At 41.5% G+C, this 13,696-nt stretch overlaps 1 protein-coding gene across 3 annotated transcripts in view; it reads left to right on the forward strand.

Annotated features, from left to right (window-relative positions):
* Positions 1-13,696, forward strand: part of SH3RF3 (SH3 domain containing ring finger 3) — a 380,292-nt gene that overhangs the window by 354,781 nt on the left and 11,815 nt on the right. For all 3 annotated transcript variants that reach the window (XM_008174317.3, XM_042861406.2, XM_042861407.2), the window contains one exon: positions 12,046-12,383. In XM_008174317.3, coding sequence (XP_008172539.2) covers positions 12,046-12,383 — 338 coding nt within the window. The remainder of the gene's footprint in view (positions 1-12,045; positions 12,384-13,696) is intronic.

Raw genomic sequence — 13,696 nt, forward strand, 5'->3', positions numbered from 1 at the left:
ATATTGCACTCTTTAGTATTAGCAGATTAGGTTGCTGGATAAAGAGAAGTGTTGTTAGAAGTGCTGTGAGTGCAATGAGTAGGCATAGTATTAATTATTTATATAATGGTTGCACCAGGGAACCCCAGTCAAGTGTCAGTACCCCCATTGTGTGAGGTTCTATACAGACATGTAACAAAGACAAGCCTGCCCCAGAGAGCTCTGAGTCTATGGGCAGGTCTACACTATGGAGCTAAGTCAACCTAAGTTACGCAACTTTAGCTATGTGAATAATGTAGCTGGAGTTAATGTACCTTAGGTTGACTTATTGCGGTGTCTACACTGCACCGGGTCGATGGGAGAGTTTCTCCCATTGACTTACCTTATACTTCTCGTTCCGATGGAGTACTGGAGTCAACAGGAGAGCGATCAGCAGTCGATTTAGCGGGTCTTCACTAGACCCGCTAAATCGACCCCCAGTGGATCAATCACCACGCAGCAATCCCCTGATAAGTGAAGACAAGCCCTATATGGCAGGATGCAACAGGTGGATAGAACATACAAACGGGGTGAAGGTGTAATGAGAGGATAGCACAATAAAATGAACAGTCTAATAGAAAGGGATCAGAAAAGCAATGGTATTGGCTCACCACTCACCTAACCATAGCTGGTGCATTTTGGCCTAGTAGTAGTATGAGAAATTTCATTTTTGGTCCCTCATGCTCAACTCTGAATTTAAGGTAATTATTCCCCTGCAGGGGCCTGAACCAGAAAGAGGTGTTACTGACTTTGTTTCTTTTAAATTCTTATGTAAAAGGAGTGATAACAGAGGTGAAATGAAATCCATTTTATCAACTATCCTTTCTGCCAGAATGGATACACCTATTACAAATCTTTCAAAGGCTTAAGCAGCTTCTATTAAGCCTTGTTGACTTTTGCAAATCTGAGCACCTTCTTATTAATTACAGTACAAGAAGAGTCATGACATCTGGAAGGAAATGATATGTTGGTCACTGTATCAAAGAAAGGTTTCAGAGTAGCAGCCGTGTTAGTCTGTATCCGCAAAAAGAAGAACAGGAGGACTTGTGGCACCTTAGAGACTAACAAATTTATTAGAGCATAAGCTTTCGTGGACTATAGCCCACTTCTATGCATCCGAAGAAGTGGGCTATAGTCCACGAAAGCTTATGCTCTAATAAATTTGTTAGTCTCTAAGGTGCCACAAGTCCTCCTGTTCTTCTTGTATCAAAGAAGTTAACCCATTCACATATCTGCATCTCCCTCTCTCAGACAAGAAACTAGTGGCCACTTATTGTGGAAACCAACAATCAGTCTTTTAAAATGATGCTGGGAATCTTTCATTCTTTTTAGAGTCAGAGGGTAAACTGGTCCCTCCAACTATTAAAGAATTTAAACCATTTCAGTGTCCTTGGAGTAATTTACAAAAGACCATATTAGGATCCAAGAGGCCTGCAGCAATACAAAGATTGCAGAATCTTCAGTTGCTCTGAGCACCGATCTTATGCACAATAATTATTGACTAAACCTCAATGCTATGGACAACACCTCTGTCCCTGGGCTGTGCCTTCAGAAGCACTGAGGCCTGAAATACTCATTAATTCAGAGCACTTTTGATTCCCTAAAATCTCAAAGACTGTGTGAAGCTGAGCTTCCCTTTACTCCTAGAACAGAAGCTGGATGAATGAACAAATGCATATTTCTCTTCTCACTGCTAATAAAATATCACCCTGCTAGTCTTATTTGAAAATAACTTATTGCCGTGAAAAAAATATTTGGATATTTTGACATGTAACACCCTTAGGGTTACCATTCGTCCGGATTTACCCGGACCCCATGTCCTCCTTTTGTGTGCTAAAAATAGCGTCCGGGGGGAATTTGTAAAGCACTCACAATGTCCGGGATTTCCCCCCTCCTCCGGCAGAGCAGAGCGAGCGGCTGGGAGGGCTGCAGGAAAGTCCCGGGCTGGACTCCGGAGCAGCTTCCTCCTCCCACCCCCCCCCCTCCCTGCATTCTGAGCCGGCCAGCAGCTCCTCCTCCTGCAGCCCGCTCCGGCAGCCCTGTGCAGGGCCAGGGACCGGGTTTTGTTGTGCTGGGGAGCTCAGCCATGTGTCCGGCTCGCACAGAGCCCAACACCCTGTTCTGAGCAGCAGGGTAAGGGGGCCAGGGAGGTTCTGGAGGGGGCAGTCAAGAAACGGGGGGGGGGCTTTTGGAGGGGAGTGGAGAAAGTTTTGGGCAGTCAGGGTACAGGTAGGGGGTGGGGTTCTGGAGGGCAGTTAGGAGCAGGGGTCCCAGGAGGGGGCAGTCAGGGGACAAGGAGCGGGGGGTAGGGGGCTGGGAGTTCTGGGGGGGAGCTGTCAGGGGGCAGGAGTGGGGAGAGGGATCAGAGCAGTCAGGGGACAGGGAGCAGAGGGGTTTAGATGGGTTGGGAGTTCTGGGGGGGGGCTGTCAGGGGGTGGGGAGTGGTTGGATGGGGCGTGGGAGTCCCAGGGGTCTGTCTGGGGGTGGGGGTGTGGATAAGGGTTGGGGCAGTCAGGGGACAAGAGGCAAGGAGGCTTAGATAGGGAGTGGAGTCCTGGGGGGCAGTTAGGGGCAGGGGTCCCAGGAGGGGGCAGTCAGGGGACAAGGAACGGGGGGAGGGTTGGGGGTTCTGGGGGGGCGGGAAGTGGGCGGGGCTAGGGCGGGGCTCCTCCCGTCCTCTTTTTTGCTTGTTGAAATATGGTAACCCTTAACACCCTATTAACAGCTTTTGGGAACCTGAGGTTTCAGACCTTTTATGCTCACAGGACTCTGGTCAGGTTAAGTATTAAAACTTTTTTAAAAGCCATGGGGCAGCTCTCATTCTGCCCCTTGACTTTAATGCTATGATATCACAACAGCAGTGTGACTGTCTTCTTGCTAATTCCCAGAAATATGTTGCAAGAGTGGTAGCAATGTTTGTTCTCCTAGTTTCTAGGCCACACTCAAGGGAGTGTAATAAAATCTGTAAAAATAAAATCTCATTTTACTTCTCATTCTGTAATTCAATGCATCTTTTATGAATTGTTTGTGGGATTATTTCATTGTTGTGTATTTATGAGCAATGTCTAGTACATGCAAAGTTTGGTAATTTTGCATTGCTTACACATGGCCTCTTTCTGGGCCTGGCCATTAATTCTGAGAGAAGAATACACCTCTTCCAACACCCATATGAGTACAATGGACCAGCCCAATATTGCTTAGTTTGTTAGAGCTGATGAAGTTCCAGCCTGAGCTAGTATGGCTGTCATAAGTGTTAGCCAAGTGGAAATATATACATTAGAAATATGGGACAAAATGACCTACAAAAATCAAAATTTGTACCCATGTTTCTTCTTTCTGTAAAACTACAAGTCTCAGCTGTCTGTCCTTTAACAAAGTTACAAAGCAAGACTAAATCATTTTGTTTGCTTCTCAAATGAAACCCATCCCTCTTGAAAGCCAGCAAATAGTGTTAACTTTGTATGCATAAGGTTAAAGTGTGTCAAACCACATTTTGTTTTTGATTCTTTTTTATTCAAATATTCAACAAGTTAGTTTGCTATGGCTTTCTACCAATGTGGGTGTTAATCCCAAAGCTTCCTTTTTTCTTATAAGAAAGACTAGAACCAGAGAGTTAACTAGTCAATAATCTAAATAATTTGGTGTTTAAAGAATTAATTATTTAATTAATTTGTTTAAGATCTGATTTATTTATAAATCTTTTTCTCATTTCAGAATCACAAGTTATCAAAAAAAAGTTGAATAAAGAAAAACATGGTAGATTCTGCTGTAGTTCAGATATATTATTTTCTATTTCATCAAATGTTTCCAAACAAATTCTTGTATTGTACATCAGATTAATTTAAATGGTCCATAAAATACAATTGGTCTGGCATACCTGACTAAATAATTGATTTCATATTTGTTCTATACCAGAAAATGCTGAGAAATATGCTAGGTTTCACAATGACTTCTCAATTAATCTAATAATTTGTTTTAGGGAGGTGTATGTGGAAGAGAAAACATGCCCTATGTCTGTTTGAAAATCAAAGTTAGGGTGAAATTATTCTAAAGGGCCATAGACCCTAGGGACTGGCAGTTTTATGATGCTAAATTGTTTTATAGTGTTATCCCTTTTGACTCTGATTTTAATAATGCATTTGTGGCCAATGGAAGGCTACTTATGAAATGGATAAATGCTATTTCCTTTGCCAGGTTGCAGGGTGACTTATTTATTTAATATGCAAATAATCACAGGAGCCAGGGTCACATGCTGCACTAGCTTCTTAGGTGTTGGGCTAGAAAGAATTATTAGAGGAGAGTCTTAGTTCTTCTTCAGTTAATATAACCTACAAATCCATAATATAACAACTAGTGAGTCTGTTATGATTTTCCTCCACCTCTACCCAAATGTCAGAATTATGATTAAAAACAAAGAACTTCCATTGTTTTTAAATGTCCCCATCAAGCCAGCCACTAATTTCCTGGATTGATTGTTTTCACCTGTAACCTCAGCAATGGCATGTGCAGGCCAGGCCACAAGTCAGTGGCAGAGCTAGAATCAGAACCCACTAGTCTAAACTCTTCATTGCAGACATTAGCCACTAGAGACGCTGAGTGAAACCCTGGCCCCATTGAAATCAATGGAAGTTTTGTCATTGACATCAGTGGTAATGGGATCTTATACACTGTCTCTTTTGGGTCATTCCACTTTAGCAGTTTTGGATAATTTTATCAGGTTATTGAGATATTTTCATTTTTCCAGTAACAAATAAGGTTGACTGTTTTAGCCTTTCCCACTAAGTACTTGCAGTGAGGGCACTGAACGTTGTTGTCTGGGCATATGGTACATTATCTATTTTTAAAGTTCTCATTCTTTTGATAATCATATCCACTGTACACTATCAGCTGTAACCCTCTGTACCAGACCAGGAAATATGATGAGATAGGACAGGCATCTCTCCATCAACTTCCTCCTCTGGTTAAAAAGAAAAAAAAGAGAGAGAGAAATACCAATGTAACAAATCTATTGTAATTTAACCCCTCTTTCCAATTCATTATATTTTAGTGAACCAATTTTCTCTCTTACCTTCCATTTCTTGCAAATGCAGCATAGTTGAAGAACCCTATTAATAGTTAATACTCTGTTTTTTTCCCTTGCTAATTAGCTTGTTAACTTGGTTCCATCTATTTTTAAAGATCTAATTTTTACCTCATTTGAATATTTAAATATATTTTAAGAGCCTGTCTTTATCACTTTATAGAATCCTGCCTCAGGCCCAGTTCAGCAAAGTGCTTAAGCATGTGTTTAACTTTAAGGACATGCTTAAGTCCCACTGAAGTCAATGCTTAAGTCCTTTGTGGAATTGGCACCTGAATTATTACAGCTTCTTTCCTTTTCTAAACTTTACTTTCATTTCAAATGTTCTGACCAAATCTAATTGGGGTTTATACAGGGATTTCTAAACAGGGATTTATCTGTATTTTTTCCAAGTGCTTTAAAAACGTTGTTTTACTTTTCACCACATATTAAATTAAAGAATTATTTAAAATGTTCATAAAATATAATTTGGTTGTTTTGCAACCCTCGTGATATTTGAAAACTAATGATATTATGATTAAGTCCTACATGCTCCTCAGCAGTTGACTCATGTCATCACATTATAATTACAGACCACTGACCACGTGCATGGTCTCCATTAAAAGGTGAATATTTGCCATGAATTTCCACACAATATAGTATATGAGATAATACAGAATTAGCCTCTACCTAGAACCAGAAATAACTACTTACCACTGTGTGTTATTATCAGTCGATAAATACTGACCTTTTTAGTGATGACCACTGGATCTTATTCAGCAAATTCAAGATTGAAAGTTCATATCTAAATTCTGAGGAATTTCAGATCCAGTATTCTCATTTGGACCCTTCTCTACCATACTATTCTATTTAGTTTAGGTTATTATCACAATCTCAATTCCAGTAATTAAAATCTTCCATGATCCAAGTTTGAAAATTCCTTCACACCTCTTATATCTGAATTAACAATTTCCCTAGAGGACATAATCCAAGAATCACATATTGGATCCTACCTTTCCATCATCAAAAGCCAATTTGGAATAGTAGAAGGAATGTATAGCATCCAAAACTGTAATATAAATTGACTGCAGCAAGGACTGACCAAGGTTAAATAAGCAGTGGAAGTGGTGGTTTACAGCTACTGACCTGAGGAAGTGCTCCCTGGTTGTTACTGACCTCCCAGATGGATAGCATTGAAACCATTTTTTTTTTAATTAAGACTTTTTCCCTCTGGCTTTCTTATCTATTGATGTAGCTGGTGTTACATGAAAAATACCTAATTTAATTGGCTGGATCCCATTTTTCTATCAACTGCAATAAAGTTTCCTCATTTATTTAATGAGGCTGAGTTGGTAGGAAATTCAGTATTGGGAGCTTTAGAGTGAGAAAGGTAAAACGAAAGTTTCTGTTTCTTAGGGTGGATGCAGAAAAAAAGGGTTGAGTTAGTATGGCAAATACATATTTTCTCTCTTGGTCTCAGTGTTTATTTAGACTATGATCTAATTATTACCTTGTAAACTGGAAAAACCCTTCAGCTATATCCTAGGCTCAGAAAAACCCTCTCAGGCTGAAAGAAGAGCTGTTTATAAGCCCAAGATGAGAGTGTTATTGGGGTGTCAAGAGGCACCTACAACTTACTGTGAAGCTGAAAATTCCAGCGTTTAAATATTTTAAGATGTTATTTTAAGATAATGATATATTTTAAATTCAGGCTGTACTAACGTTTCAGCACATTCCCCATAGTGATTTATTTATGTACACGGGGGAAGCAATGCATGTCCCCACATTGGCCTCCCCGCATGTGGGGGTCCAGGGGCATAGTGCTGTCACACCTCCTGGTAATGTGCTGCCAGGGACTGATTTCCACAGGCACCCCTCCGTGCAGAGGGGTAGGAGCACAATTGGGTTATTGGTTTTGTCACTGAAGTCAGGAATTATGACGCTGAATACACCCAGTGGATGCAGATTTGCTCCACTTTTACAGTCACTTTTTTATTAACTATAACTGCAGTAAAATGTATTTGCGAGGGCTAATTTTACTCATTTGATAAAGAATTAACCCTTCTCAAATGAACACTGTGCACATGCAGACTGAACATATAATCAAAAACCAAAACACACAGGTGCTATTTAAAGATGTTGACAGCAACCGACAGTCAGGCATTGACTGTACAATGGGTCCATCAACATGGCAGATCCAGGAAGCTGACAGTGTCAAACATAATTCATTGTCAAATGGAAATTTGATCACTAGACCAAGAAAGCTAAATACTTTCAAAGCTTGTTACAGTGGATTACAGACCTCTGACAAAACAATGTTACCCAGGAATCTGCACTCCCTTCCGTTGCTGGAGGAAGGAAACCTAACATTGTTCTGCGAAGGCAAGAGGAAAATACATTCAAAAACTTTTATTCCAGAAAGGCCTCAGTTATGTGCTCCAAAAACTTCTCTTCTACCCCCAGAACTTACTGGGTCCTGTAACTAATTTGCATACACTTTTTTATAACATTTTATGTTCATTAATTAATGCTTAGCTGAATCACAGTGAAACTGCTGTAGAAAGAACTGCCCAGGACAGCTATAAATATTAAATTAATTCCTGATGAATGATGGCTGCTATTATACCGAATTTTAAATGAATTCATAATAATTGGACACTTAAAATGAATCATTACTGGGGTTCCATTTTGGAAGGCAGAACTGCTAAAGAGCACAGCATTTCTGTGCTGCTAAAAACCCAAGGAAGAAGCCGGCCACTCTTAAAGAAATGTACTGCTTGGAAAACATTAATTAACTCTCACAGTCCCCTTGTGAGGTAGGTAGATTTTACTTGTTCCCCTTTTACAGATGGGGAAGCAGGCACAGAGAGTTTTACGGTGAACTGCCAAGCACAGTAGGTTCAAAACAATTCTGTCTGCTTTTTAAATTAGAAATGTCAGGAATATCAGAATCTGAGCACCTGCATTCTCTCAGAGAGCTTTGGCAACATCTCTGGAGGACCTGGAAGGTGACGTGATAGGAGGCTGAGAGCAGATATGCAGCACTCCCAGGACCTAGTTAAATTGGAGAAAATGTTGAATTTAAAAGTCTTATTTGGAATCATCCAAATCCATAATATCAATATTGTAATGTAACCGTAGTACCAATGGACAGGGCTGCTCTACAGTTCATCTGTAAGTGTCTTGTGCAAGGCCACACAGTGAGTCAGTGGTGGAAATGTGATGAGCAGTTTCAAGTTCCTGGCTACCAGTCCTATGCTCGGTCCATTAGCCCATGTTGTCTCTTAATTTTCCCAATCCCAGAGTTTAGTTTAAGTTTATAAAAATGCTTATCAGGTTAGAAAAAAGATTATTTTTTTTAAATCGCTTCTATGTGATTCTACTGTTGTGTTACCACTCTTAACACTGCATCATCATTTTCATTCCACCTCCCTATTATCAGGGATTGTATAGCTTGGCTGTAGAAATTCATGCCAAGCTTTGCAGGGGTGAAGTTTGTCTTGTAAACAAAATCTCAGTCTCGATCACTTTTTAATTTACAGAAGGGCATAAATATATTTCCCTTTTGTGCTCTCTAACTGAAAAATAACTTTAATAGTCAAATACATTTTGGGAAACCAACAGTCTATAATGTAAACAACGAGGAGTCAGTGGCACCTTAAAGACTAACAGATTTATTTGGGCCTAAGCTTTAAAGTGCCACCGGACTCCTCATTGTTTTTGTGGATACAGACTAACATGGCTACCCCTCTGATATTAATGTATAATGTAGAATTTTTTGAAAATGTAATTTGCCAAGTTATTTAAATTAGAAAAACAGCTACCACATAGGCATGGCTTAAATTCATCCAGAGCCTTCAAAAGCAGAGCTCTGATAAATATTTTCAAACCCGCAGAAGTCCCGAGCCCCAGCGTATCTCGCGGGACAGAAGCCCCGAGCCCCGGTGCCTCCCACAGGGCTGAAGCCCCGAGCCTCAGCGCACCCTGCGGTGCAGAAGCCCCGAGCCCCAGTGCCTCCCACAGGCTGAAGCCCCAACCACTGGGGCGCCGGGAAATACTTGGGTAGAATTTAATTGCTGTTCATATAGTTATTCTGCATGTGTAAATCTTCCAGTTAAAGGCTCCCAAAGCACTCACCGATGCACTGTAACTGTTCCTTTGGAGCCATTGAGTAGATATTGTACTGTGTGAAACACCTTAAAATGCATATTGAGACGGTATGCTAGCGTCATTAAAGTATATTGTGTCAGTGATCTATAGGGAAGGGGAAGGTATCTGACTTCATGAAGAATCTCTGAACTTAATATTATGAGGACGGCAATTTCTTATAATTACAGATTTAAATAAACACAGTTATTTTCTGATGTTTTTAGTGAGTTACTTCCAGAGGTTCCCGTGGTGGTTGTTTGGATCATAGAGCAGGTGTTTAGCAGATAATTGGTTTTTTTTATATTCTGACATTTCCAAGAGGATTAGTTTAATATTTATGATCTAATCCTGTGCGGTTCTGAGCGCCCTCAACCTCTATTGATTTTACTGGGCTCTGCAGCACCTTGACATCATTAGGCCCTTAATTTATAGAGTGAACCATAAAATACAGATGCAGCGTGCCACAATGTGTGATCTGAATCTCTTCAAAGTTTGGGGGGTGTTTGGCTCTTGAGGTTGAGTTCAGACCCTTGCTCACAAAACCGGTAGCCAGCATCCCAGAGGCACCATGTAAGAGCTACACTTTGCATTGTTGCTTTTGCTCTCCCATGTTGTGATGCATTGGCGTCTCTGTTCTCTTATTGTTCATGGCAGAAGAGAGCACATCAGAGAACTTCAGGAGCAGAGACATTAGCTACTATAGGTGAATTATAGTAAATTCAATCAGTGTACTAAATGTTTATATTTCTTTCATTGTATTTCCCCCTCTCATTCTTTAAAGCTTCTTTGACAAATGAATTCAGTAATCAGCATGTAAAAGAGCATCACTTTAAATCTTGTACAAGACATTGTGTCTACAGAGAATAAATAAAATGCTGTCTCGTGTTTCCAAATAGTGTTCATGCTGGAAGACAGAAACTTTCTGTTCCACCTGTACTGCAATTACTCTATGCTTTTTTCCCTCCAGGGATCCTATTATAGAATAAATGACCAAATACACCTAAATTTCATGTCCCGGAATCTCTGAATATAATCTTAGGCAATAGTTTGAACTTCATATACAATAACAAATAAATGAACAGATTCCTTGCAGTATAGTATACATGGCTGTATAGTTAAAAAATAGAAAATGACTTTATTAGTGCACTGCATTATGGAGGCACTGGTTGCAAGTATAGTTAAGGCTGTATCCAGTGTCCCAGTATATGGCTTATTTTGACATGCACTCTCTTCCCCCACAAAACTTTTTAGCTGAAGGAGCTAATGTTCTGAATGTGCATGTGCTTAAGGTAAGTGCGTGGTAGAATTTTTCCAGATGATTTTCAGAAGTACAAGATAAGGTTCTATGGCAAGGACTCAAGAAATCTATGTTTTCCCCAAATTAAAAACATGCCATTATGGTATTTTCAGCCACCTATATCCAGGGCTGCTGGAACAATTTGTATAGTGGGGGTGCTGAGAGCCACTGAACCAAACTGTAAACCCTGTGTATGATGGAAACCACTTCAAGCCAGGGGGTGCAGACGCACCCCCAGCACCCCTAGTTCTAGCACCTATGCCTATATCAGGATAATGGTTTACTGTGAAAGTGAAATTTCAGAAATGATCTGTATTTTAACTCACTGTTGGTAACTTCCAGTGTGGAAGTGGTGTATGTATTAGACCTAAAAAGTAATCCTGTAATGGCTAGTATTCACGGTTATAAGCCAAGGCCTGAAATCCTTACTCAGGGCCTCATGCTCCCCAGTGTGGGTTAGTCACCAGCTAGGGTGAGTTCTGCCTCTCAGTTTTCCAGGAATTCTTCCATTAGGGGCAGGGTTTGTCCCCCCCCCCCAGAAAAAAAGGACAGGGCTCCAGTCCCAAATCTCAAGGCTCTCCAGAAGCATGAGCCATGTCCATGGAAGCCCTATGGCTCTACATTGCTGCTTGCCTCATGGGTCCTATATGAACTGTGCTGCCACTGCTGTCTGGTCACCCTAATCTCCTTTAATAGCACATCTATGGCCTGCCCCAATACTACCCTCTTGTGTTGTCTCTTCAGGCCAGCAGAGGTTCCTCCTGCCTGCTTCACCTGTGCGTCCCCCTGAATGCAGTCGGATTAGGAGACTTTGCAGCACAGAGGCTTTTGCACGGACTCTCCACCCTTCGAGCAGGTCCCACAGTGGAAGGGAAAAGGGACCATCAGCCCTCAGGGCTGGAGCTTGCAGTTGCTTCTACCACATCCAGTGGCTTTTAAGCCATGTGGGATGCGGGCGATGAAGATGATCTGGCAAAAGGAGAGACAACATTGCGTGAAGAGAATTAGAATGATTGAATAACTGGCAAACAGAATGGGTGGAAATTAAAACTTGGTCAGTAACCTCACTGATGTAGAAGCATAGTGAATGCATTGCTGGTTCGCTATGTGCTATGAATACATACAAAAGGATTTTCTTCCTCTCACTGAATACCAGCTTTGTTGGCAGGTTGATTATTTATTTTATATTTCTGGATGAGATGTTTGTACCTTTAAAGTCCTAGTGTCACACTGAAACTGCTGCATTTCCTTAAGATATTTAATTATCCATTAGCACAATGGCAACTGTGGATCCATTCCCTACTTAGTCTGCTGACCAAGCAAAGCAATTTGGGACTTTGGTATGATCTTTGTTAGCAAAGGAGTACATTTTATCTGGGTTCCCCTACATAAAAACACATTTTTAGACAGAGTTTATTATATGGAATCGTGAGATTTTTCTCCGATGTGAAACAAATAGAATGGTGCTTAATAACAGCCCGGGAGCTGCTCATTCACATGCTTCATGTTGATTTCCTTTCAGAAAGAGAAGAAGAGCGGATTGTTGAAACTTTTAGCCGGCGCGTCAACAAAAAAGAAATCACGCTCCCCTCCATCTGTGTCTCCGACACCGGACCCCCAGGGAGCCGTGGAGGGAGCTCTGCAGGGAGCGGTGGGACCTGAACTCTCCTCACTCTCCAGCCACGGCAGGGCAGGTTCATGCCCAATTGAAAGTGAAATGCAAGGAGCTATGGGGATGGAGCCACTGCACAGAAAAACAGGCTCCTTGGATTTGAATTTTTCCATTCCTTCTCCTGCCAGGCAGCTACCTTCTTCGATGGCAGCCATCCGTCCAGAGCCCAAGCCATTGCACCGGGAAAGGTATGCTGACGGCGAAGAGTTTGCCTAGGAGCTAAGGGGGCTCATAATTTCAGTCTGCCCTGTCGCTTGCACGTAAAGGAATGTTTGTGGGAAAGAGACAAAGTTTGGCTTGCATGAGCATCACTGCAGTTCTGCCAGCCCCCTCTTTTCTTTTTCTTTTTTTTTTTGAAGCCATCTGAGGCTATAGATTGTCCAGCTGTTTATTAGAATTAGAAAAGTCAGGCCCCTCTGCATATTAAAAACCAGCCAAAACATGTGTAAGGCAGCTATGACGCTCACTGTTAAAAAGTCAGTATTTGCCAACAGATCCAATATGCTCATCACACAGTTATTTCCTATTCTAAGTATAGGAGAAAACTGTGGTATCTCACATCACTGTATGTGGAAGCTGCTGGCAAATGCCACTTTTAAATGGTGATCATTGTATATTAATAATCACAATGGATTGTCATGCAGTACTTGGTATACTGCGTAGCCCTGTAAGTGTGTTTGCCCATTATATCTGGCCTATTATGCAGTAGCAAACAAGGGTCTTTTTAAAATTTATGGTCACTTCAGTCATTACTGTCACTTAAGTCATTACATGGTGTCCTGAAGTATTTTTATTCCAGAAGTGGCTGATAACTAGCATAGAGAATAAGACTAGGATTCTAGAGTTTGGCAGTCCGCTCTGCATCTTGTTATCCATAAAGCTGCTGATTTTGCAAACCCAGAGAGAGGGGACAAAGTGGCAACACCAAAAAAACCAAAACAAAGAAACAAAAAGACGACAGGGAAGAAAAGAAAGAACAGAGTAAATAGAGAGAAATGTAACGATGTCGGGCCTTGTCTGTTTTCAAAGTTACATGGATTTAAGGTTAAACTGGTTTAAAAACCGGTTGAGTTGAAGGGATGCAAAACCAAACCTTCTGTAGACACTCTTAATTTGACATGTATCAATTGAGCTTAATTCAATAAGGAAAGTAAAAAATCTCACCTTGAATTAAACCAGTGCAGCCTTGACATAGACAAGGCCTCAGAAACAAATATGAGGAGAGAAGCAAGAAAGGCGTCCCCCAGCATCTCTTGTGCTGGCTGTTGTGGCCAGGGCCGGCTCCAGGCACCAGACGAGAAAGCACGTGCCTGGGGTGGCACATTGTAAGGAGTGGCATTCCTGCCAATCTTGGGGTGGTCAGCCCAGCCCTGAAGGGGCATGGATCCCAATCCAGAGGGCAGGAAGTAGTGATACCCGCTGCTCATCGTGCCGCCGGGCTCCCTGGGACGCGCCACTCCCCGCCGCCTGCACCGGCCTCCGCCTCCTGCATCGCTCTGAG

The sequence above is a fragment of the Chrysemys picta genome, chromosome 1 (genome assembly GCF_011386835.1).
Source record: "Chrysemys picta bellii isolate R12L10 chromosome 1, ASM1138683v2, whole genome shotgun sequence".
Taxonomy (NCBI): domain Eukaryota; kingdom Metazoa; phylum Chordata; order Testudines; family Emydidae; genus Chrysemys; species Chrysemys picta.